The sequence below is a fragment of the Rhinoderma darwinii genome, chromosome 2, assembly GCF_050947455.1.
Source record: "Rhinoderma darwinii isolate aRhiDar2 chromosome 2, aRhiDar2.hap1, whole genome shotgun sequence".
Lineage (NCBI taxonomy): Eukaryota > Metazoa > Chordata > Amphibia > Anura > Rhinodermatidae > Rhinoderma > Rhinoderma darwinii.
This window is the reverse complement of record NC_134688.1, coordinates 221318867-221341931: the sequence shown is the minus strand read 5'-3', so window position 1 is coordinate 221341931 and position 23065 is coordinate 221318867. Positions and strand designations below refer to the sequence as shown.

The 23065-nt window shown below is 43.0% G+C and overlaps 1 protein-coding gene across 2 annotated transcripts in view; it reads right to left on the bottom strand.

The window, feature by feature from the left end:
• The window catches only part of RCC1L (RCC1 like), a 55156-nt gene extending 37472 nt beyond the window's left edge, over positions 1-17684 (bottom strand). For both annotated transcript variants that reach the window (XR_012881432.1, XM_075852888.1), the window contains exons 1-4: positions 17541-17684; positions 12642-12938; positions 4280-4409; positions 1238-1366 (exon numbers count right to left, since the gene is read on the bottom strand). Coding sequence is in view for 1 of the 2 variants with exons in the window: in XM_075852888.1 (XP_075709003.1) it covers positions 1238-1366; positions 4280-4409; positions 12642-12938; positions 17541-17543 (559 nt within the window). In the remaining variant the exon portion in view is untranslated. The remainder of the gene's footprint in view (positions 1-1237; positions 1367-4279; positions 4410-12641; positions 12939-17540) is intronic.
• Positions 17685-23065: the final 5381 nt, after the last annotated feature.

Sequence of the window (23065 nt, the reverse complement as noted above, 5' to 3'; positions counted from 1 at the left end):
TAGTGTCCCTGCTGATCTAGGGCAGTAAAGGGGTAAATGGTAACATTCCAAATTGTCTATGGCAGATAAAGGGTTAATGTCTGCATCCCTGGTTATCTAGAGCAGTAAAGGGGTTAACAATCTACATCCCTGGTGTTCTAGGCAGTGAAGGCACTCATTCCAACATTCCTGGTACTCCTGCTGTTGAGGTCTTCCAGGGGTACCCATAATAAGGTTCTATGAAAGCCAGGTTTGTTATGTAGTTAAAGTGACCCTCTGGGTCACAGGACAAAATTATAAATGTGAAGGGGTGTATGGAATAATATTATCTGGTGCCCTCCAGTTGCCCCCAACTCTGCAATGGATCCGCTGTTTTAGGGTCCCCTCTGTGCTGTCTCAAAATAGCCACAGCGCTTCTCACACGAGTCTAAGACACTCCCTCTGTTCATGGATTGGATGGAACTGCTCACGTGAGCAGCTCCGGCCAATCCAAGAACAGTGGGAGTATCTCAGACTTGTAGTCCAAGAAGCGCTGCGGCTATTTTGGGACAGCACAGAGGGGACCTATAAAACGGCGGATCCACAGCAGAGGGGCACAACCGGAGGGTACCAGGCAATATTACTCCATATACCCCATCATATTTAAAATGTCATCCAGCTTTAAAGCCAGGGGAATCAGCCAGCAAGCTTTAATTTTCTGCAGCTACGCTGTAGAAGTGAATAATTACAAAGCACCCATTAAAATCAACAGGCCATCCATGTAATGCAGAGACGAGTTGGGTGCTCCAAAGGGCTTCTATCACATCCAGACAGCCTGACAGAGATTTGCTAAGGCAGACAACTCGTTTAAAGGGGTTTTCCAGGACTTTTCAAAATCGCCAGCAGGGGAAGGGATGGTGTAGAGTAATTTATCAGATACTTACCTCCTGAAGTGCCCCCTGCTCCAGCGCGGAGGCCCTGTTCTCCACAGCTCCGGTTTGGCAAACTCCTGCAATGGTCACGTGCTGTTCATCGGTCGTGACCACTGGGCAGCACGTGACCACTTGAGACCAGCAATTGGCTGCATCGGCACGTGACTAATGAATGGAGCAGGAGCCGTGTGTCTCAGCGCTTGACAGGGGTGCACTTCAGGGGGGCGAGTATGTGCTAGATTATTTTACACCATCACCTGCCCTGTTGCCAATTTTAAAAAGTCACAAATATACCTTTTAGTGTTAAAAAAGACGAAATGTAGTTATGTTCAGGTCATTTTAATTACCTCCTTCATTATCTGTCAAAATAAGGGAGTGCGCTCTGCCACAAGAAACTTGCAAAACTCGTGTAGTCTGTGGTCTGTCCAGCGGTAGGGGGACAGGTGATGGCTCCAGGATATATTCATAACCTTTAGCTTTAAAAGAACACACATCAAAAATAAAATTAAAAAAAGCTAACTTTATACACCCATATAATAGAGAAATGGTTAACTCATATTAATCCACAACAAGCACATACAAAACAAAATTAAAATCTAAGATATACTATATAATAAAAAGCAGCACAGTTTCAAAATTCCTCCACAGCTATGATACCTTTGCAAATAATTACATTTGTAATAGAAAAAATGCGACTGCAACATGTGGCAAAAATCCCTAAACTCATTTATGTGACAGCCTTAAAGGGAACGTATCACCAAAATCAGGCTTTTATTATAAACATCTTGAGGATAGGTCATCAGTTGTCCAGTTGTGGACAACCCCTTTAATAAATAGTTCATACAAACACACATTAATTTTAAGATGATGGCCTGATATTGCAGGGTTTATGGATTGTTGGCTAAATGGTGACTTCAGACCAAAATTGGCTGCATATTGTAATAACCTGGCCAGTTATTTAAAGAAGCAGTCCCATCAAAAACATCTCCTCCGATACTAATGTAAATGAGGTAACTAGTAGTGTAGTTCCTTCTCCTACCAGGTGCTTAATTCCAGGGTTATCTGCCCCATTCCTTCCATTGTCCCATGTGACTGCTCTCTTAGAATCCTACCTAGCCTTATATGTGTGGACTCGAAGTCAGCTTCTCTATACATTCCTATGGGACATTCAATATGTCCGAGTACGGTCAAATTTTCATGGAAGTACTTCTTTAACCAGTTGCTTCACCACGAAGAACATGCTACGCGAACTTTCCGATGAAGCAACGACATTTTGGCCCACTATTTGCGGACAGTATAAAACTGGGTATAGTTAGCCAAAACATCTGCAGTCTATAATCACAGACTCCAATTGCAACAAGTACGCTTGTCTTAAATGATCACGCATCTTAAAGGGGTTTAGTTACGCGGTTTCCGTAAGTCCCATAGAACTGAATAGCAGTTACAGAAACAGCGTAGCTCGCATGCTACACTGCTTCCGTAACTGCCATTCACTACTACGGGACTTATGGAAACAGCGTAGATCAGTGAGTTATGCAGTTTTCCTAACTCCCGACCATAAAGTCAGGAAGTGGCCGGGAGGCAGCGAGAACAGAAGAAGGTAGCACAGGGTTTAGGCAGCCCCATTCTAGAGATAGGTGTGGGTCCCAGAGGTGGGAACCGCATCTATCTGTCATATCCTGTGGATATGTCATAAATGTCCCTGATGGGAAAAACACTTTAAAATTTATGGAGGTGTTAAAGAGGCTTTGTCACCAGATTTTGCAACCCCTATCTCCTATTGCAGCAGATCGGCGCTGCAATGTAGATAAGAGTAACGTTTTTTTTTTTTTAAAAACGAGCATTTTTGGCCAAGTTATGACCATTTTTATATTTATGCAAATGAGGCTTTCTAAAGTACAACTGGGCGTGTTTAAAGTAAAAGTACAACTGGGCGTGTATTATGTGCGTACATCGAGGCGTTTTTACTTCTTTTACTAGCTGGGCGTTGTGAATGGGAGTGTATGAACTGACGAATCAGCATCATCCACTTCTCTTCGTTAACACCCAGCTTCTGGCAGTGCAGACACACAGCGTGTTCTCGAGAGATCACGCTGTGAAGTCACTCACTTCCTGCCCCAGGTCCTGCATCGTGTCGGACGAGCGAGGACACATCGGCACCAGAGGTTACAGCTGATTCTGCAGCAGCATCAGCGTTTGCAGGTAAGTAGCTACTCTCGAGAACACGCTGTGTGTCTGTGCACTGCCAGAAGCTGGGTGTTAACGAAGAGAAGTGGATGATGCTGATTCGTCAGCATCATACACTCCCATTCACAACGCCCAGCTAGTAAAAGAAGTAAAAACGCCTCGATGTACGCACATAATACACGCCCAGTTGTACTTTAACTGTAAACACGCCCAGTTGTACTTTAGAAAGCCTCATTTGCATAAATATAAAAATGGTCATAACTTGGCCAAAAATGCTCGTTTTAAAAAAAAACAAAAAACGTTACTCTTATCTCCATTGCAGCGCCTATCTGCTGCAATAGGAGATAGGGGTTGCAAAATCTGGTGACAGCCTCTTTAAGGCTTGTCAGCGATCAGACACCACTTGCAGTTCTTACCCTGACAAAATAAAAAGCAAAATCATGCAGGAAAAATAGTGCCTGCATTTTTTTTTCTCGATTGATTATATGGCTGTACACTTCAAAACATAATCTGATATTAAAGAGAACCTTTCACCTGCCCATACAGGTGCAGCTGAGTGAAGCATGTAATGGCCAGGGTTTCACAAACACTGTCTCACTTGTTATTTACAAATCGGTGCCGTTATATTTGGCGCCTGATATGTAAATAAGCCCCTGAACTGTCAATGGGGCGTGTCTATCTAACTAAATGGCAAGGGGGCGTGATCTCTTCGCTCTGAAACTGTCCAATCAGCTACGGACAGTGTCAGGGCGGCTTGCGCTTTGTTCCCTCCTGCGAGAACACACACAGACTGGTGGTTCTACAGAGAGCGCTCTCTGTGTGTGTGTGTGAGTGTGTGTGTGTTTTCGCGGGAGGGAACACAGCACAAGCCACCTTGACACTGTCCGAAGCGGATTGGACAATGTCAGAGCGAAGAGATCACGCTCCCTTGCTATTTAGTTAGATAGAAACGCCCCATTGATAGTTCAGGGGCTTCTTTACATATCGGGTGCCAGATATAACGGCACCGATATGTAAATAACGGAAGAAGTTAGAAAAATAATTTCAAGTGAAAGTGTTTGCGAAGCCCTGCCTATTACATGCTGCACATGTATGGGCAGGTGAAAGGTTCTCTTTAAAATGTTTATTTATCATGTCAGACAGACCAAAGACTTCAACTCAGTTTACAGTTTATAAGACAATATTATGCGGAAAATGCTTACTTCGATCTCTTCGGCTTCTATGGAAACCTATTTGCGAATCCTTATTTAATCCCATTCCCCACACCTTTGTGAGATCACTTGTCTTTGACGATAGCAGTGTAAAGCCATAACCACAGGCTGCCGATGAGATCTGACAAATTATACAATGGGAAAGAAATAGTTAAATATATTTTTACATCTAAGGCTTATGCATCGAGATGACAAGAACTCATTCAAAGATAGAACTTATATTTTACTCCATAAAGCTTTAAAGAGGATATATCACTAGTTTATTAATGCCCTATCTCCTAACTAATCTAATAGGCGCTGTCACTGAATTGTGTCCTAAAACGCTTATTTTTAAAGTTAAGGTTTTAAAGCTTTTTTCCTAAATATGCAAATGAGCCTACACTTGCCAAATGGGAGGTAAGTCCTCGTTTTCTCTGTGTGTGGTCTATTATTTTCTGTATGACTATATCCAATCACCGTCATACAGTTCTCCTCTTCCCAGCCGTCTTCCTGGAGGAGCGCTGAGTCACTGTATTGAAGGACCTGCAGCCCGAAGTGACAACACAGTGTGATCTTGCGATTAAAGCTCACGCTGGGCTGGGAAGGGAAGTGGAGAACTGTATGACGCCTATTGGACAGCGTCATACAGAACATATTACACTGCCAACAGAGAAAATGAAGAGTTACCTCCCATTTGGCTAGTATAGCCACATTTGCATATTTTGGAAAAAGGTAATAACTTTGAAAATAATAAAAGTTTTGGGACAAAATTTACACTGTAGTTATCAGCATCATACAGTCTATTAGATTCGTTAAGAAATAGGGCATTAATAAACTAGTGACAGAGTCTCTTTAAAAAATGTTTTAATTTTTTTAAAATATTTTGCAACACATCTTTGAGGCCTAAGCATTACATCAGTTTTAGGGGGGATTCACACGAACGTGTATTGGGTCCGTGCCAATACAAGTCTATGGGGCAGTACAGACAGTCCGTGCTTTTTGCGCAGCGTTTGTCCGCTGCGCAAAAAGCGCAACATGCTCAATATCTCCGCGTATTTCGCGCATCACGCACCCATTGAAGTAAATGGGTGCGTGAAAACCACGCATGTCGCACGGAAGCACTTCCGTGCAAACCGACTGAAACAGCGCACCAGCTGTCAAAAGGATGAATGTAAACAGAAAAGCACCACGTGCTTTTCTGTTTCCAAACATCCAAACGGAGTGTCTTTGAGATGAGCGAACCCGGACAACCGAACTTCACCGGGTTCGGCCGAACTTGTTTTGGCCGAACGCGGCAAAAAAATTTCCGGTACGTGACGTCACGAGATAGTCACTGTCCAGGGTGCTGAAAGAGTTAAACTGGTTCAGCACCCTGGACAGTGACTTCCGATCCCAATATACATGAACGTGTAAAAAAAAAAAGGAAGTTCTGACTTACCGATAACTCCCGGATTCTTCCTCCAGTCTGACCTCCCGGGATGACAATTCAGTCCAAGTGACAGCTCCAGCCAATCACAGGCCAAGCACAGGCTGCAGCGGTCACATGGACTGCCGCGTCATCCAGGGAGGTGGGGCCCGATGTCAAGAGAGGCGCGTCACCAAGGCAACGGCCGGGAGGGAAGTTCTCAGTAAGTACGAACTTTTTCTTTTTTTTTTTAACAGGTTTCTCGATATTGTGATCGGCATTCACTGTCGAGGGTGCTGAAAGAGTTACTGCCGATCAGTTAACTCTTTCAGCACCCTGGACAGTGACTGACGTCGACTAGACTCATCTCTATGATGGCGGCTGCGCGAAAATCACGCAGCAGCGCATCATACACGGATGACACACGCAGCTGTCAAGTGATTTTTGCGCGCGCAAAACGCCGCGTTTTTTGCGCGCGCAAAAACGCAACGTTCGTCTGAATCAGCCCTTAACGGGGCAAACCAGAATCACAGTGTGCTTTCAAGAAGCTTTTACGGTTCATTTACACAGGCCAATTTTGGCCATATAAACGGGCACCGATCAACGAGACAGTTTGTTGATCGGCACTCGTTTGCTCCTTTCACAAGGAGCTATGATCAGTAATGTATAGGGTCGAACGATCGTTACTCCGATAGTTCGTCCCCATGCATTTCCATCATTTTGGTAACACATCTCTTTGTTTACACAGGGAGATGTACTGCCATCAACGATATCATTTTGTGCTGCACATACGATACGATCACCCGATGAACGTTTCCTCGTTCATCGCTGATCGTTGCCCTGTTTACACAGGGTAATGATTGAAAATGAGCATTCATATGAACGCACGTTTGCCAGATCATTAGCCCATGTAAAAGGGCCTTCACCCTCAGACACCAAGGCAGACGCAGGATTTTGAAATGTTTCACAGCATTAGTGCTTACAACAGAGAGTGTAAAATTCCCCTAATTATACGGACTATGCCAACTTTCTACATAAATTATGCCACACATTTTTTACTTAGGGTTGTTTAGAGTGGTTTAGCGATTAATACATAATAGCTTTGATGATCTAAGGTGATGAATGGGTTCATTTCAATATACATCTGGGGATCTTGTGGGTTAACATCTGGAGGTCTTGGGTAATTTAGTAGTTAATAGGGTTGCACGATGCATCGTAATTTCGATACTATTTCGATACCGTGCACCCTCAAATGGTTCAATACTGTTAATTCATGTATTTCGATACTAAGCTGTGCGGCCGCACAGCTTAGTATAGTAACACATGCATGTAGTTAGAGCGGGGTTGCGGCTGTGTGATACATCCATTGCCCCGCTCCTGGGTACTGACAAGTGTGCGCGCACGGTCAGCATGAGGTGATGCGGCCGGCGCTGCACTAATGAGCGGCGGCAATGAAGACAGAACATGGCAGTCGCACTACAAAACAACCCCATGTTCTCTGTCTTCAGTGCCAGCGCCGCCTCTCATTAGTGCAGTGCCGGCCGCATCACCTCATTCTGACCGCGCACACTTGCTGTCAGGAGCGGTGCAGTGGCTGTATTACACAGCCGCAGCCCCGCTCTAACGGTGGAGGTCAGAGAAATCTCTCATCTCCGCCACTTTTCCCTTGAATGCTGCGATCAAAGCGGACTGCAGCATTCAAGAGGAAAATTGGAAGGGTGGAATGCCGCGTCACAGGGAATCCCTGTGATGCGATCGAGGGACATACCATATATGGGCAGACAGCATAGGGTTCATTGAAGGACCCCAGGGCTGTCTGACCATATTTCCTGTTGTGTGGGCATAATTGGGTATGTCCTAACAACTGCCTGTGTACTATCAATATATAGATATACAGTGAAGGAAATAAGTATTTGATCCCTTGCTGATTTTGTAAGTTTGCCCACTGTCAAAGACATGAACAGTCTAGAATTTTTAGGCTAGGTTAATTTTACCAGTGAGAGATAGATTATATAAAAAAAAAACAAAAAAACAGAAAATCACATTGTCAAAATTATATATATTTATTTGCATTGTGCACAGAGAAATAAGTATTTGATCCCTTTGGCAAACAAGACTTAATGCTTGGTGGCAAAACCCTTGTTGGCAAGCACAGCAGTCAGACTTTTTTGTAGTTGATGATGAGGTTTGCACACATGTTAGATGGCATTTTGGCCCACTCCTCTTTGCAGATCATCTGTAAATCATTAAGATTTCGAGGCTGTCGCTTGGCAACTCGGATCCTTAGCTCCCTCCATAAGTTAAGGTCTGGAGACTGGCTAGGTCACTCCATGACCTTAATGTGCTTCTTTTTGAGCCACTCCTTTGTTGCCTTGGCTGTATGTTTCGGGTCATTGTCGTGCTGGAAGACCCAGCCACGAGCCATTTTTAATGTCCTGGTGGAGGGAAGGAGGTTGTCACTCAGGATTTGACGGTACATGGCTCCATCCATTCTCCCATTGATGTGGTGAAGTAGACCTGTGCCCTTAGCAGAGAAACACCCCCAAAACATAATGTTTCCACCTCCATGCTTGACAGTGGGGACGGTGTTATTTGGGTCATAGGCAGCATTTCTCTTCCTCCAAACACGGCGCGTTGAGTTAATGCCAAAGAGCTCAATTTTAGTTTCATCTGACCACAGCACCTTCTCCCAATCACTCTCAGAATCATCCAGATATTCATTTGCAAACTTCAGACGGGCCTGTACATGTGCCTTCTTGAGCAGGGGGACCTTGCGGGCACTGCAGGATTTTAATCCATTACGGCGTAACGTGTTACCAATGGTTTTCTTGGTGACTGTGGTCCCAGCTGCCTTGAGATCATTAACAAGTTCCCCCCGTGTAGTTTTCGGCTGAGCTCTCACCTTCCTCAGGATCAAGGATACCCCACGAGGTGAGATTTTGCATGGAGTCCCAGATCGATGTCGATTGACAGTCATTTTGTATGTCTTCCATTTTCTTACTATTGCACCAACAGTTGTCTCCTTCTCACCCAGCGTCTTACTTATGGTTTGTAGCCCATTCCAGCCTTGTGCAGGTCTATGATCTTGTCCCTGACATCCTTAGAAAGCTCTTTGGTCTTGCCCACGTTGTAGAGGTTAGAGTCAGACAGATTAATTGAGTCTGTGGACAGGAGTCTTTTATACAGGTGACCATTTAAGACAGCTGTCTTTAATGCAGGCACCAAGTTGATTTGGAGCGTGTAACTGGTCTGGAGGAGGCTGAACTCTTAATGGTTGATAGGGGATCAAATACTTATTTCTCTGTGCACAATGCAAATAAATATATATAATTTTGACTATGTGATTTTCTTATATTTTTTTTAAATAATCTATCCCTCACTGGTAAAATCGACCTAGCCTAAAAATTCTAGACTGTTCATGTCTTTGACAGTGGGCAAACTTACAAAATCAGCAAGGGATCAAATACTTATTTCCTTCACTGTATGCCAGTACATTAAAGTTTATAAATAAAAAAGTAAAAAAAAGAAATAAAAGTAATGTAATGTTAAATAAAAAACAAATCTTTTACAATAAACATTAAAATAAGTCTCAATACATAAAAAACACACATATTCGATATGGTCGCAACCGTAATAAAAAATTTATAGTGTCATTTATGATGTTTGTGCTGTTGTAAAATAAAATAGAAACGGATCTCACTTATTAAAGTGAGGCACGAGGTATTATGAATTTTGAACCTCCACGTGCCTCACATTAATAGTAATTAACCCCATCATGTACCTCACATTAACCCAATGTTGTCCATTATGACTGATGAACACGATGGGGTTAATTACTATTAACCTCTTAACGCCGAAGGACGGATATATGCGTCCTCTGCAGCTGCTAGTTCGCGCAGGAGGACGGATATATCCGTCCTGTGAAGGCGCGGGTACTGCCACTGTACCCACGCGATCAGCGGCAGGAGCACGGCTGTTATACACAGCCTGTCTCCTGCTGCAACTGCCGGAATCTAAGCGCGCTCCGATTACGATAGTTTAACCCATTAAATGCTGCTGTCAATAGTGACAGCGACATCAAATGTGTTTGACAGAGGGAGGGAGCTCCCTCTGTCACCCCAACGGCGCCCCCGCAAACAAATCGCGGGTCGCCGTCGGGTTTCCATGGCAGCCGGGGGCCTAACAAAGAACCCCAGGTCTGTCTTCAGCATCTGCCTGTTAGGCGATGCCGGAGGCATGACCTAATAGGTTGCCTGTCAGTTTTACACTGACAGGCAATAATGCTTTGGTATACTAAGTATACCAAAGCATTATATATGCGATCAGCACATCGCATAGTGAAGTCCCCTTATGGGAATAAAAAAAATGATAACGTTTGTGGAAAAAAAAATTACAGTCAAAATCAAATAAAACTACCTTTTTTGCCCAAAAAGTAGTTTTATTTAGTAAAAGTGTCAAAACAAATAACACATACACATATATGGTATCCCCGCGATCGTAACGACCTGAAAAATAAAATGAACACATTAATTAAACCGCCGGATGAACGGCGTCCAAAAAAAACCGCAAAAAACAACGTCAAAATTCTCTCTTTTCTCCCATTCCCCGCATAAAAAATTAGATAAAAGTTAATCTATAAATCCTATGTACCCCAAAATAGTACTAATGAAAACTACACATTGGCCGCAAAAATCAAGCCCACATACGGCACAGCGACGGAAAAATAAAAAAAATTACGTCTCTTGGAATGCGGAGATGCAAAAACAAGTAATTTATTTCTAAAAGGCTTTTTATTGTGCAAACGTAGGAAAACATATAAAACCCATACATATTTGGTATCCCCGTAATTGTGCCGACCCATAGAATAAAGTTAACATGTTATTTACGCTGCATAGTAAACGGCGTAAATTTATAACGTGAAAATCAATGCTGGAATAGCTGCTTATTTTCAATTCTCTCCTAAATTAAAGTTAATAAAAGTTAATCAACATATTATAAGCATCTAAAAATGGTGCAATTACAAAATACAACTCATCCCGCAAAAAACATGCACTTATACGGCTATGTCGACGGAATAAAACATTTTTTACGACTCTTGGAATGTGACCGTGAAAAAACAAAAAATAATCCTTGGTCATTAACGTGCAAAATGGCCCGGTCATTAAGGGGTTAATGTGAGGCACATGGAGGTTCAAAATTCATCACACCACGTGCCTCACATCAGAAAATGGAAGAACTTTTTTTTTATTATTGTTGGCAAAGTATAGTTTTGGTATAGAGTATCGCAATACTACACGAAGTATCGGTATCGAAGTCCAAATTCTGGTATCGTGACAACCCTAGTAGTTAACACTTAATATAACACAGTTTAGGAACACCAGCAGATGACATGGTTCCCAAACCATCACGGACTGTGGAAACTTCACACTGGACCGCAAGCAACTTGAATTGACGCCTCTCCACTCTTCTTCCAGACTCTGGGACCTTGATTTCCAAATGAAATGCAAAATTTACTTTCATCTGAAAGCAGGACTTTGGACCACTGAGCAACTGTGTTGGTCCACTGTGTTATACCAAGTCCAGAGTCAACGCAGCCATCTACCAGGAAATTTTAGAGCACTTCATGCTTCCCTCTGCTGACAAGCTTTATTGAGATGCTGATTTAATTTTCCAGCAGGACTTGGCACCTGCCCACACTGCCCAAAGTACCAATACCTGGTTTAATAACCACAGTATCACTGCGCTTGATGACCAGCAAACTTGCCTGATCCAAACCCAAGAGTGTCTTTGGGGTATTGTCAAGAGGAAGATGAGACACCAGACCCAACAATGCAGACGAGCTGAAGGCCGCTATCAAAGCAACCTGGGCTTCCATAACACCTCAGCAGTGCCACAGGCTGATCACCTCCATGCCAAAGGAGCACCGACCAAGTATTGAGGGCATATACTGTACATACTTTCCAGTAGGCCAACATTTCGGTATTAAAAACCATTTTTGACCCGCGCACGCCAGCCTTTTTCCTGCTCCATTTGTGCGAGGTTCCTTTATCTACGTACCGACGCTCTGTGGTTCGCCATCTGGTGAACGCAGCTAGAGCGTGTATTCCTGCGCTGTGGAGACAAACTTGCCCTCTATCGGTTGGCATGTGGTTCGGCAAGATCCAGGAGATTATGAGACTGGAGGATCTCACGGCATCCATGAGAGGGACTAAATTTCTCAAAACATGGTATCACTGGGTCAGATTCCAATCTTCTGTTGAGTTCAGGAACATCGTGACTTCTTGAATATAATCCCGAGGCATAGGGGGCGATGTCAGTTTTCTTCCCTCCCTTTTCTCCCTCTGTCTCATCTCCTCTGTTGCTTCTCTCTCTTTTTCTGATATGTCCACTCACGGACCAATGTGCATGGCTGCGGGTTCAGGATGCATAGGTCGTCCGTTTCAAGTACTGTATCAGCTGTGCGTTGTTGTTCTTCTTCTTGCACTTACTGTAGAAACTTATACAGGCCTGCGAGCAGATGTTTGTGCTGCTTATGTTTGCACTATCGTGTTTGTGTTGTGGAAAACGGAAAATAAAAGAATTTGAAAAAAAAAGAATAATTTTTGAAATTGGGCTTATATAATATTCTAATTTTCTTAGACACAAAATTTGGGGTTTTCATTAACTGTTACCATAATCATCAACATTAAAAGAAAAAATGGCTGGAAATAGATCACTCTGTGTGTAAAGAATTTATATAATATGGGAGTTTCACTTTTTGAATTGCATTACTGAAATATATTAACTTTTTGATGATATTCCAATTCATTGACTAGGACGAATATATATATATATATATATATATACACATACATACACGCACGCACACACACATATATATATATATATATATATATTTATTTATTCACATACACACACTGTATAAAGTAAGCATTTCACGTTAATCTTAACGTTTGGGGGACACATTACCTTTTCATCCATGTCAAGCCTATAAGGAGTTAACTGGTATCGTTTAGGCTTTTTCCTCCCTGTATCAGGTACTACAAAACTTGGGATACCCAATGCTCCAGTGTAAGAGAAGCCCCATACGAAAACACGGTCCTTTCTTTTAGGTTTGCGGCCGACGTACTGAAAGGTTGGAAGGTCATCTCCTTGTTTGCTTTTCCCCACAGCCGTTGCAAGGTGTCGCACAAGTATAAACTTCGGGTTCAAAATGTTGAGGCCTAAAAGTAATGCTGAGGGCCGCATTGTACCATATAACTGAAGCTGAAAAATATACAAATTACAAATATTACTAATGAGTACAAGTAATATATATTTCTATAAAGCCACTCCATCATTATGGGCTATGTTTTTAAATTGTGGGGGCAACCCACAAACATACAAACTCAATGCAGATGTTGACCGTGGTTGGATTCTAACCCAGGGCCCCGGTGCTACAAGGCAACATTGTTAAGCACTGAGTCATCATGTTGCCATATTTGATGTTCTTGTTTCCTCTGTAATTGTTTTTATTATATACTAGAAAAAGTACCCGGCACTGCCCCGGTATAACAACGTGTCAGTCTGTGTGTTCATTGGATTTGTTCCAAGGGTGCCCAGGAGGCTCATCCATGTCCTTGTATTTTCTTGGTTTATGGGGAAATCGCTAGTAGCCCTCTATACCCCAGCAGTTACACACTGTTTATTTCAATTTTAACTTCCCAAATACCTAACAGCTAAACTAGTAGGAAATGGAGTCATAAGACTGTGACAGAGCCTGTTGATTAACAACATTGGTAGTTTTATTACCGGTTGGCCATAGACTATGGTTGGATCATAATTGAAAACAGCCTCATGCATGAAAACCCACTCATTAGCACGCTGAACATGATGTGCTCTTCAGCTTGCTTTCTGGCCTGGGTTCGGGCAGGAGTCTCTGCGCTTCTGAGAGCCACCTGTCTGATCTGTTGCTGAGAGAGACAGAGTTTGCTGAGAAGTTTCAGCAGCTCGAGCAGCAGTATGACGCATTTGATCAGCTTGCAGTTGGGCAAGAGGAGTCACTGCAGCTAGTAATGCAGCTTTCCTCCTGGCCATCAGTAATCTGATTGGTTGCCATGGGTGAACGCTCCCCTGTACCTTCCCATCTAGGATTATCTTGTAAAGTGCACTACCTTCTACTGCCAGATAAAAACATCCTTACTATAAAAGCGAATGTCTGTGTTCGCTTCTATAGTATTGGATCGTGATCATGTGACAATGGCTGATAAAGAACATCAACCTTCCTGAACACCCGATGTACCTATGTACCAAATTGGGGTCAAATGGTTCAGGCGTTTGGATGCCTATAGAGGACGACAAACAGACATTCACTTTTATAATATAGAATAGCAGAGTTACACAGATTCCCACTGGTCCATTTGTTTGTTGTTTGTGTGTGTGGTTAAAAACTTAATTTCCCATAAAGTCCAAGTGCAGGGTTCCTTTTTGGAGGCATGACTGGTCTGAAAGGGGTTCATTTTATGAGAATGCTGAAATCCACAGGCTTGGTTCTGTTGAGAGATTTCAACAGCTCGGGCAGCAGCCATGCGCGTTGCCATAGGAGTCTTTAGTCTAAGTGCAGGGTATTTGGAGGCATGACTGGCATGAAAGGGTTTCAATTTATGGGAATGCTCAAATCCAGCATAGGTACAGTTCGTTTACCCCGAGTAACACGTAGAATAAAGAAAAATGGCTTGGTTGTTATGGAAACCTGGTCTAAAACTGTGTGTATGTGAATGAGGCTAAGGCCTGATTTAGACGAGAATGTGCGTTTTGCGCACGCAAAAAACGCGGCGTTTTGCATGCGCAAAAGGCACATAACAGCTCCGTGTGTCATCAGCGTATGATGCGCGGCTGCGTGATTTTCTCGCAGCCGCCATCATTATGACACTCCGTTTGGATGTTTGTAAACAGAAAAGCAGGTGGTGCTTTTCTGTTTACATTCAGAGTTTGACAGCTGTTGGGCGAATCACACAGTTCGCACGGAATTTCTTCCGTGCGGCATGCGTGGTTTTCACACACACATTGACTTCAATGGGTGCATGATGCGCGAACAGCGCACAAAGATAGGACATGTCGTGAGTTTTTTTCAGCGGACTCACGCTGAGCAAAACTCACGGACTGTCTGCACTGCCCCATAGACTAATATATGTGAAAACATATATCTGAAAAGCACGCGCGTCGCACGCACGTATATCACGCTCGTGTAAACGAGGCCTAAGAATGAAGGACCTGCAAGCTTATATTAGCTAATACAGGTCATGTGATATGGAGGAAGGTCCTTCATGTAGAAGCCAGTGGTGTCATATTTGCTTTTATGAATATGTTGAGAACGGTAGGTCCTAGAGAGCTGAAAGATTGGTCCAGTCGTTTGGCTGTGCATAGAGAACATGCATCAGACAACATTTTTTATATATATATATATTTTAATTTTTAATTTTTATTTATTTATTTTTATTATTATTTTTGGCAAAACTATATACAAAGTAAACATACACATCCATACCTTCCAACTATCCCAGGCGGTAGGGGTATGTCCTGCTGTCATCGGTCCTCAGATACGGTTGAACCCAATTCTGAAGCAGGGAACCGTCAGCTCGCTGAATCTGTCTGGGCATTATACTGCATGGGAGCATCTGTGTAGGCAGTATACTGTATGGGGGCATCTGTGTGGACAGTACACTGTATGGGGGCATCTGTGTAGGGATTATACTGTATGGGAGCATCTGTGTGGGCATTACACTGTATGGGGGCATCTGTGTGGACAGTACACTGTATGGGGGCATCTGTGTGGACAGTATACTGTATGGGAGCATCTGTGTGGGCATTTCACTGTATGGGGGCATCTGTGTAGGGATTATACTGTATGGGAGAATCTGTGTGGGCATTACACTGTATGGGGGCCTCTGTGTGGACAGTACACTGTATGGGGGCATCTGTGTGGACAGTATACTGTATGGGAGCATCTGTGTGGGCATTACACTGTATGGGGGCATCTGTGTGGACAGTACACTGTATGGGGGCATCTGTGTGGACAGTACACTGTATGGGGGCATCTGTGTGGACAGTATACTGTATGGGAGCATCTGTGTGGGCATTACACTGTATGGGGGCATCTGTGTGGACAGTACACTGTATGGGGGCATCTGTGTGGACAGTATATTGTATGAGAGCATCTGTGTGGGCAGTATACTGTATGGGAGCATCTGTGTGGACAGTACACTGTATGGGGGCATCTGTGTGGACAGTATACTGTATGGGAGCATCTGTGTAGGCAGTATACTGTATGGGGGCATCTGTGTTGACAGTATACTGTATGGGAGCATCTGTGTGGGCATTACACTGTATGGGGGCATCTGTGTAGGGATTATACTGTATGGGGGCATCTGTGTGGACAGTACACTGTATGGGGGCATCTGTGTGGACAGTATACTGTATGGGAGCATCTGTGTGGACAGTATATTGTATGGGAGCATCTGTGTGGGCAGTATATTGTATGGGGGCAGCCATAGTGGCATTATACTGTGTGGGATCACTATGCGAGTATGATACTGTGTGGGTTGAACTGGGAGTGTATGGGCGGGGATTGGGTGGGAATAGGGGCATGGCTTAAAAAAAATAAAAAAAATTGCGCTGCATCGGTTGTCCCTATTTGTGATACTGGAAAGTTGGGAGGTATGCACATCAGATATGGCTGTGATAGGGTGCAGTCACACGTAGCAGATTTTGTTACAGAAATTTTCTGTGACTGAAAACCTGTTCCAGTCATCTAAGGCCGGGTTCACACTGAGTTTTTTTGCAGGCGGAAAATCTGCCTCAAAATTCCGTTTGGAATATTGACGCAGATTTTGCTCCGCCTGCACGCCGATTTTCACTGCATTTTTCGCCCGCGGTCATTGAGCGCCGCGGGCAAAATACGCAGCAAAATACGCTTTCCCCGTCTCCCATTGATGTCCCTTCTTTTTCCCGCGAGACGGTTTTTCCGCTCGTGGGAAAAAAACGCCTCTGCCTCCCGTTAAAATAAATGGGAGGCATTTTCTGACACGGTTTCCGCGTAAAAAAAACTCTGTGTGAACTCCCCCTAAATGGAACGGATTCTCCGTCACAGAAATTTCTGCGACAAAATCTGCCACGTGTGACTGCACCCGTAATAGATGTTCACACTTGTATTTGTACTTTTTCACAAGGTTTTTGTAGCTTTGTGACAGTAAGAATAGCCTAGAATGCTGTACCACTCTATACAGTAATACTTGACAGACACCTGACAGACATAACATCGGAAATCCCGGTCTCCCCCATCCCAAAACATTATCAGCCCCAGAGCCCCCTCCCCCATCCTACTATAATGTCAGCCATATACACACAACCATGTTTGTTGCTCACATTTACACGCGCTGCTGGAGTGCGATTTTCAGCAGGAACCGTTCTAGAGACATTTTCCTAGAAATGTTTATTTTAAAATACAGCAAATACTGCTAGTAACTTTATACACGTTTTTGGGATGCAGGAGCGGTGCAGCTTTATGTCACAAAACGTCAGTGCCATGACAGCGGTCAAATATTGTTGTCTATATGGTACTGCCCCTGGCAGAAGCAAAGCTGGCACACACCAGACACCAGTTAGGCACCTCTATCAATAACATTGCTGGATTTAGGGGGGGACAATTTTCTGTCAATTGTAACAAAACTCATAATATATATGGTCAGTACTAATATGCGGTCACCATGGACACGAAGGTTGTCACTCTAAAAGCTCATCATGCCTATGCGGCCATGCTATGTGTGACTGGAAAGGTGACATGCTGTTCTATCTTTCACCCGCATATAGCATTCCCAGATGATCACTCACCATCTGATTCACTTTCTACGACCCTGCGCTTCCACTAGCTGTACTGGCACATGTTACCACTCATTCTGTTCTGGGAGACGCTACACGATTCACTGTACCAGACGCCGGCGTGGGCGCAGCCATATTGGTGACCTCCCTGGGAAAACTACAAATCCCATCATGCAATTGAATATAGCGAGCTCTCCAGTCAGGAGGCGTGGCTAGTGTGAGGGCTGCATATAAATGAGCTGGACAGCGTGATGAAGTTCATGATGAATTATGTGTAAATGGCGCTGTATTCACGGACAATACCAGGCTGTGGTGGAGGGAACATGTTCTCATATGTTCTTATTATTTGCGTGTATGATCGAAACAACCATTTTGCAACTTTCAATTGGGGTATTTCCAGAATCGACGTTTATCACCTATCCACAGGGTAGATACGTGTCTGATCGCTGGAGCATCGGACCCCTACTAATCACTAGATAGGCTCCCGTTTCTCCTAAATGCACCCCCGCAGGGAGGAGCCTGAGTAGAGCGTCAGTCGAGCATCTGCCTGCTGCACCTATGGGAATGACGGAAACAGCCAAACGCTGTACTCAGCTGTTTCCGTCACTCTCAAAGTTTGATTGGAGCAGCAGGACACATACTCCACCACTGCTCTTAAGGGCATGGCTCATTTTGGCTTTGTCACGAGCTGGTGATAGTTCCTACTCTGTAAGGGATTTATAGGTCATAATGATCTGTGTGAACTGCCACTGTACCCACACGATCAACGGCAGGACGCGGCTGTTATTACAACACAACCATCTCCTACCGGGACCAGAGATAACAATATTGCGTGGGGCGTAAAAAAAAAAAAAAAAAAGCAAATATAATTGAGTTTCTCTTTTTCCCCATTTCTTAAATGTTAAAATTTATAAAAGTCAAATAGTAAATGTTATGTACCCCAAAATGGTGCCAAAAAAACCCCAAAAATCCTGTCCTGCAAAAAAAACATGGCTACTTCGACGGAAAAAGAAAAAAGTAGTTGGTCTCAGAATGTGGCAACAGAAAAATGTTCGTTTTTTCAATAAAAGCATTTTTATATTCAGCAAATGTAGTAAAGCATAAGAAATACATATTTGGTATCGCTGTAATCGTACCGAACTATAGAATAAAGTTAACATTTATACTGAATGGCGCATGGTGTAAAAGAAAATCGCAAAACAAAAAGCATGACGGTTTTTGTGCTGTTTTTTTTTTATTCCCGCTTCAAAAAATATTAATAAAAAAATATTAATAAAAGTTAGGTAATAAGTTATATGTAGCCCACAATGGTGCCAATAAAACTACAACCTGTCCTGCAATATACAAGCCAACATACAGCTCCATCAACAGTAAAGGAAAAAAGTTATAGCTCTTGAAAAGCGTCAATGAAAAAAAACCACTCAAGCCTAAAGGCCTAATTAGTCAAGCCTAGATAGGAGGGCACTTGCCTGGTAAAAAAGCAATCGCCCAGAGGACACTACGAGAATAGTTTTGGCGTAGAAGTTGTTAAAACTTTTCTTTCTAAGGTTTTTCTCTTTCTATGCTTTATTAATGCTGCTATATATGGAGATACAAAAGTTGGTAGGTCTGGATATGGCATCCGGTGGAACATGCCACCATTTTTTTTTCTGTCAGATTCGTAAGGTCTGACAAAAAACACTTTTGTATGCCTGTATACAATAAATGCCTCAGAAGTCTATCTATACAACCACTAAAAAATTGTAGGAAATTATTAGAACCAGCTCAAAACCATTGTCTACTTGCTATCTAAAAGGTTTTTTAGCGTTATTATTTTTTTCCTGTATTCCTTTTAAAATTGGGCTCGATATCATGATATAAATATGGTTATGATGATAGCAAGTTCTGTATAGTGATAATATTTCCTATATCACTAAACCCTACTCACTGGCTCCCTGGGGCCCGACGAAACCTTTATTATGGCTGCTTAGCTAAACTGCTTGTAAATAGCGCCCGCTAGAAGAGCAGAAAAACGGCAGATGGGCGAGTGAACACGGGGTTCAGGTAAGGCATTGACAGTAGGTAAGTGGATACTGTAGATTTGATGTAGATAGGATTTGCTTGTATGATTCTGGTAAATGACAACAGCAGTACATGCCTAGCATTAAAGGGGATGTCTGGGAGTTTTAAAAATTAGCCTAACTGCAGGAAATGAACTATTAAATCCACCACCGCTCCAGCACTGACTCAACAGTGGTCCCGGTCAATCTTTGTTTACTTTGCTGCAGGAATGACGTGCCGTACATCCATGTGCAATACATGCAAATAAGGACAGTGATTGGCTGCAGTGGTCACATGGATATACGGCACATCATCGATGCAGCAAAGTGAACAAAGACGGGCCACTGTTGAGTCGGTGCTGGAGCTGCAGGGGATTTAATGGTTAATTTTTTATTTTATCAAATTTCCGGCGGTTAGGCTAATTTTTTTAACTACAGGACAACTCCTTTATATATATTAGGAGATGTAGTTAATTGAACATCCACAAGGTGTCAAACATAGGCTTTCTAACTTACCTACAAGGCTGTTCTTAGCAGCTCTTAAAATGCAGCTCCTGAAAGGCTTTACCATACCCCAGAAGTCTTTAAAGGAAATGTGTCGCTAGAAATTTTATTTTTTTTCCAGTTAAACAGTTAAACAGTTAGTATATAAGTGATTACACATTGTTTTAATTTTTTGACAAGTCAGGAAATATTATAAATCAGATTCTAATTTATAACATTTCCATGTGCTGGTCACTAGAGGGAGCAGTTCCCAAAATTGCAGCATTGGCAATGTGGTAAAGCAACCTCATTGTTTTATGCCACACACTCGCTCTAGTGTCCTCACACAATCCCCCCTCCCTTATCCTGGCTAGTGGCGGGAGAAGGAGGGGGTTGAATCTTCAAACCTCCTACACTGTGCATTCGCTCAGAAAATGGCGGCACACAGGAGGATTAGATACAGTGGTAATCAGACAGTATAACACAAACATACACGAACGTAAAACACACATCACATACACAAACATAACTTACCTGCTCCTGCCGCCGCTGTCGCTTCTGCTCCTATTCCTTGCGTCTTTGCTGCCTTGAACATATGGCCGGAAGCCGCGACCGGAAGTCGTCATCTTACTGTCCGGCCGCGGCTTCCGGTCCACATGAAAATGGCGTCGGATTTCGCTCTGCCGAAGACCTTCCTTTTGGTCTGTGTGGCAGCAACACATGCGCCGTTCCCACACAGATGGCGTATGCTGTAGTGAATGGAACGGCTCCCGTTCACATTCTCTATGGGGTTGTATGTGCCGTATTCCATCTCTGTATGTGTCATTAATCGACACACAGAGATTAAAAAAAATGCCAGCCCCCATAGAGAAGTAAAAGTAAGAATAAAGTAAAAAGTACAACACCAGAACAAAATAAATAAAATAAAATTAAATAAATGTATTTTAATATTATATATAAAAAATAATAATTTCGTGACACCTTCCCTTTAAAAGAAGTCTACTCCAGAAGACCAGCCTCTCACATTGACGTGGCCATGTGGTAGAGGTGTAAATGAGAGGAGTATATAAGAGACTAGAGCTCCTAAGCAGATAGATGACTTGTCCAGACTAGGAGCCAATTGCATTCTGTATTCTCTCCCGAATTATAAAATCAACCAAAAAAAAAACCCTCTTCGGAAAAGCTTACAACTTGCGATAACCCTGTCTCCACTACACAACTGTATCAGCAACTTCTACCTTCACCTACTGTCTTTCCCTTTTCCCTTCTAGATTCTGAGCCCTCACGGGCAAGGCCCTCGCTTCTGTACCAGTCTGGCACTCAGGAGGCTCGTGTCATCTTTTATATTTGTTTGTTTTTATCAAGTTTTTATGTTATGTGTTTAAACCCCTCTTTATTTCAGATATACAGCTCACTGGAAGTTAAGGGGGTTTTACACCGGACGATTATCGTGCAGACAAGTGTTCATAGAACGCTCGTTGCCGATAATTGCGCTGTGTAAATAGGGGAACAATCAGCAGATGAGCGAGCAAACGCTCTATTATCTGCTGGTCGTATAGTTGTAAAAAAGTTAAATATTATCGTTGTCGGCAGCACGTTTCCCTGTGTAAACAGGGAGACGTGCTGCCGACATAATAATAATGTATGGGGACGAGTGATCGGAGTAACGACCGCTCGTCCCCATCCATAACTCCGTGTGGCAGGTGCAGACGAGCGCTGATCAACAATGTCTCGTTGATTGGCGCTCACTGCACCAGCCTATTGTCGGCTGGTGTAAAAGGCCCTTTACTGGTGCCATGACATTAATAATAATATGTATAGTGAAGGGAGTCCAGGAAATAAGTTTTCATGGCTTTGTATACTACTTTACCTGGTCAATTCTGTTGTACATAATCACAATCCCTAGGGATTATTTGAAACCATTTTAGTTGCCATTTTAAACGTGTCCACAGAAATGTTTCATGCAATATTCTGATCATGTCAAAATGCTTTACTTCCTATTTTTTATGTTCATTTCATGAAGTGATGTAAGAATTCTTGACTAATGCAGTTTGCAGTTGAGAAAGGTTCCTTCATCTCCCTGTAGTCTCTGCTTTATTTCAATTATAGGCAAAACCATTGCAAGACACCCCTCGAATTCCAGGAACCCGGCATGGCTTGCAGATGTAGATGCAGCATCGATGATGATTGCATGTTTAATTTTATAGTACAAGCATGGATACAGCCGGTACCAATAGTAGTAGAACTCTGTACCAAAGAGTGTACAGAAGTGTATGTATATATATATATATATATATATATATATATATATATATATATATATATAAATAGATCATTTTTAATAATACATTTATCTTTACATTTAAAGATTTGGACCCCACAAGACGGGACCCTTGTGGACTTTCTCTCATAGTGCATGCAGAGGAGATGGTCAACCATCACTACCCCACAGGAAATGGGAGGGGCTTTTTGTAAGTCTTATGGAAAACCAGATATAAAAGGGTAAGAGAGGGGCACTAATAGACCTACCAGATGGTAAAACCTTTGTGTTTTCGATATGCAAGACAAAAATATTTCAAAATTCATAAGGGGACTGATGCAATCACATTTCATAGAGATTAATTATTTTGTCTCCAGCAAACTGCGCATCAGCGGCGCTGTCCCTGAGCTGAGCATGGTAAGCCTGGACCTAGTCAAGCAGATACGGTAATTGAACCCAAATTCTTCTGCACAGCATTGCCAAGAGTGGTTATTATCCAATGTTGGCAAAAGGGGCCACCACATAGAGTCGTCCAAGCCTTAGGAGGCATTGGCAGAGGCACTGGAGCAGGTATGTCACAGGAGCCTAGTTATGCCGTAGATCAGGTTCAGCAACCTGTGGCACAGGTGCCACGTGGAAGCTGGCACATATGGCATAGTACTTCCTTATTCTGGTGTCCAGTGGCGTTGTGTTCTTGGCGACGCTGAACACGGCGAGAGAGCGCGGCGCTTTATTATGCGCTTGGCGATGCTGAT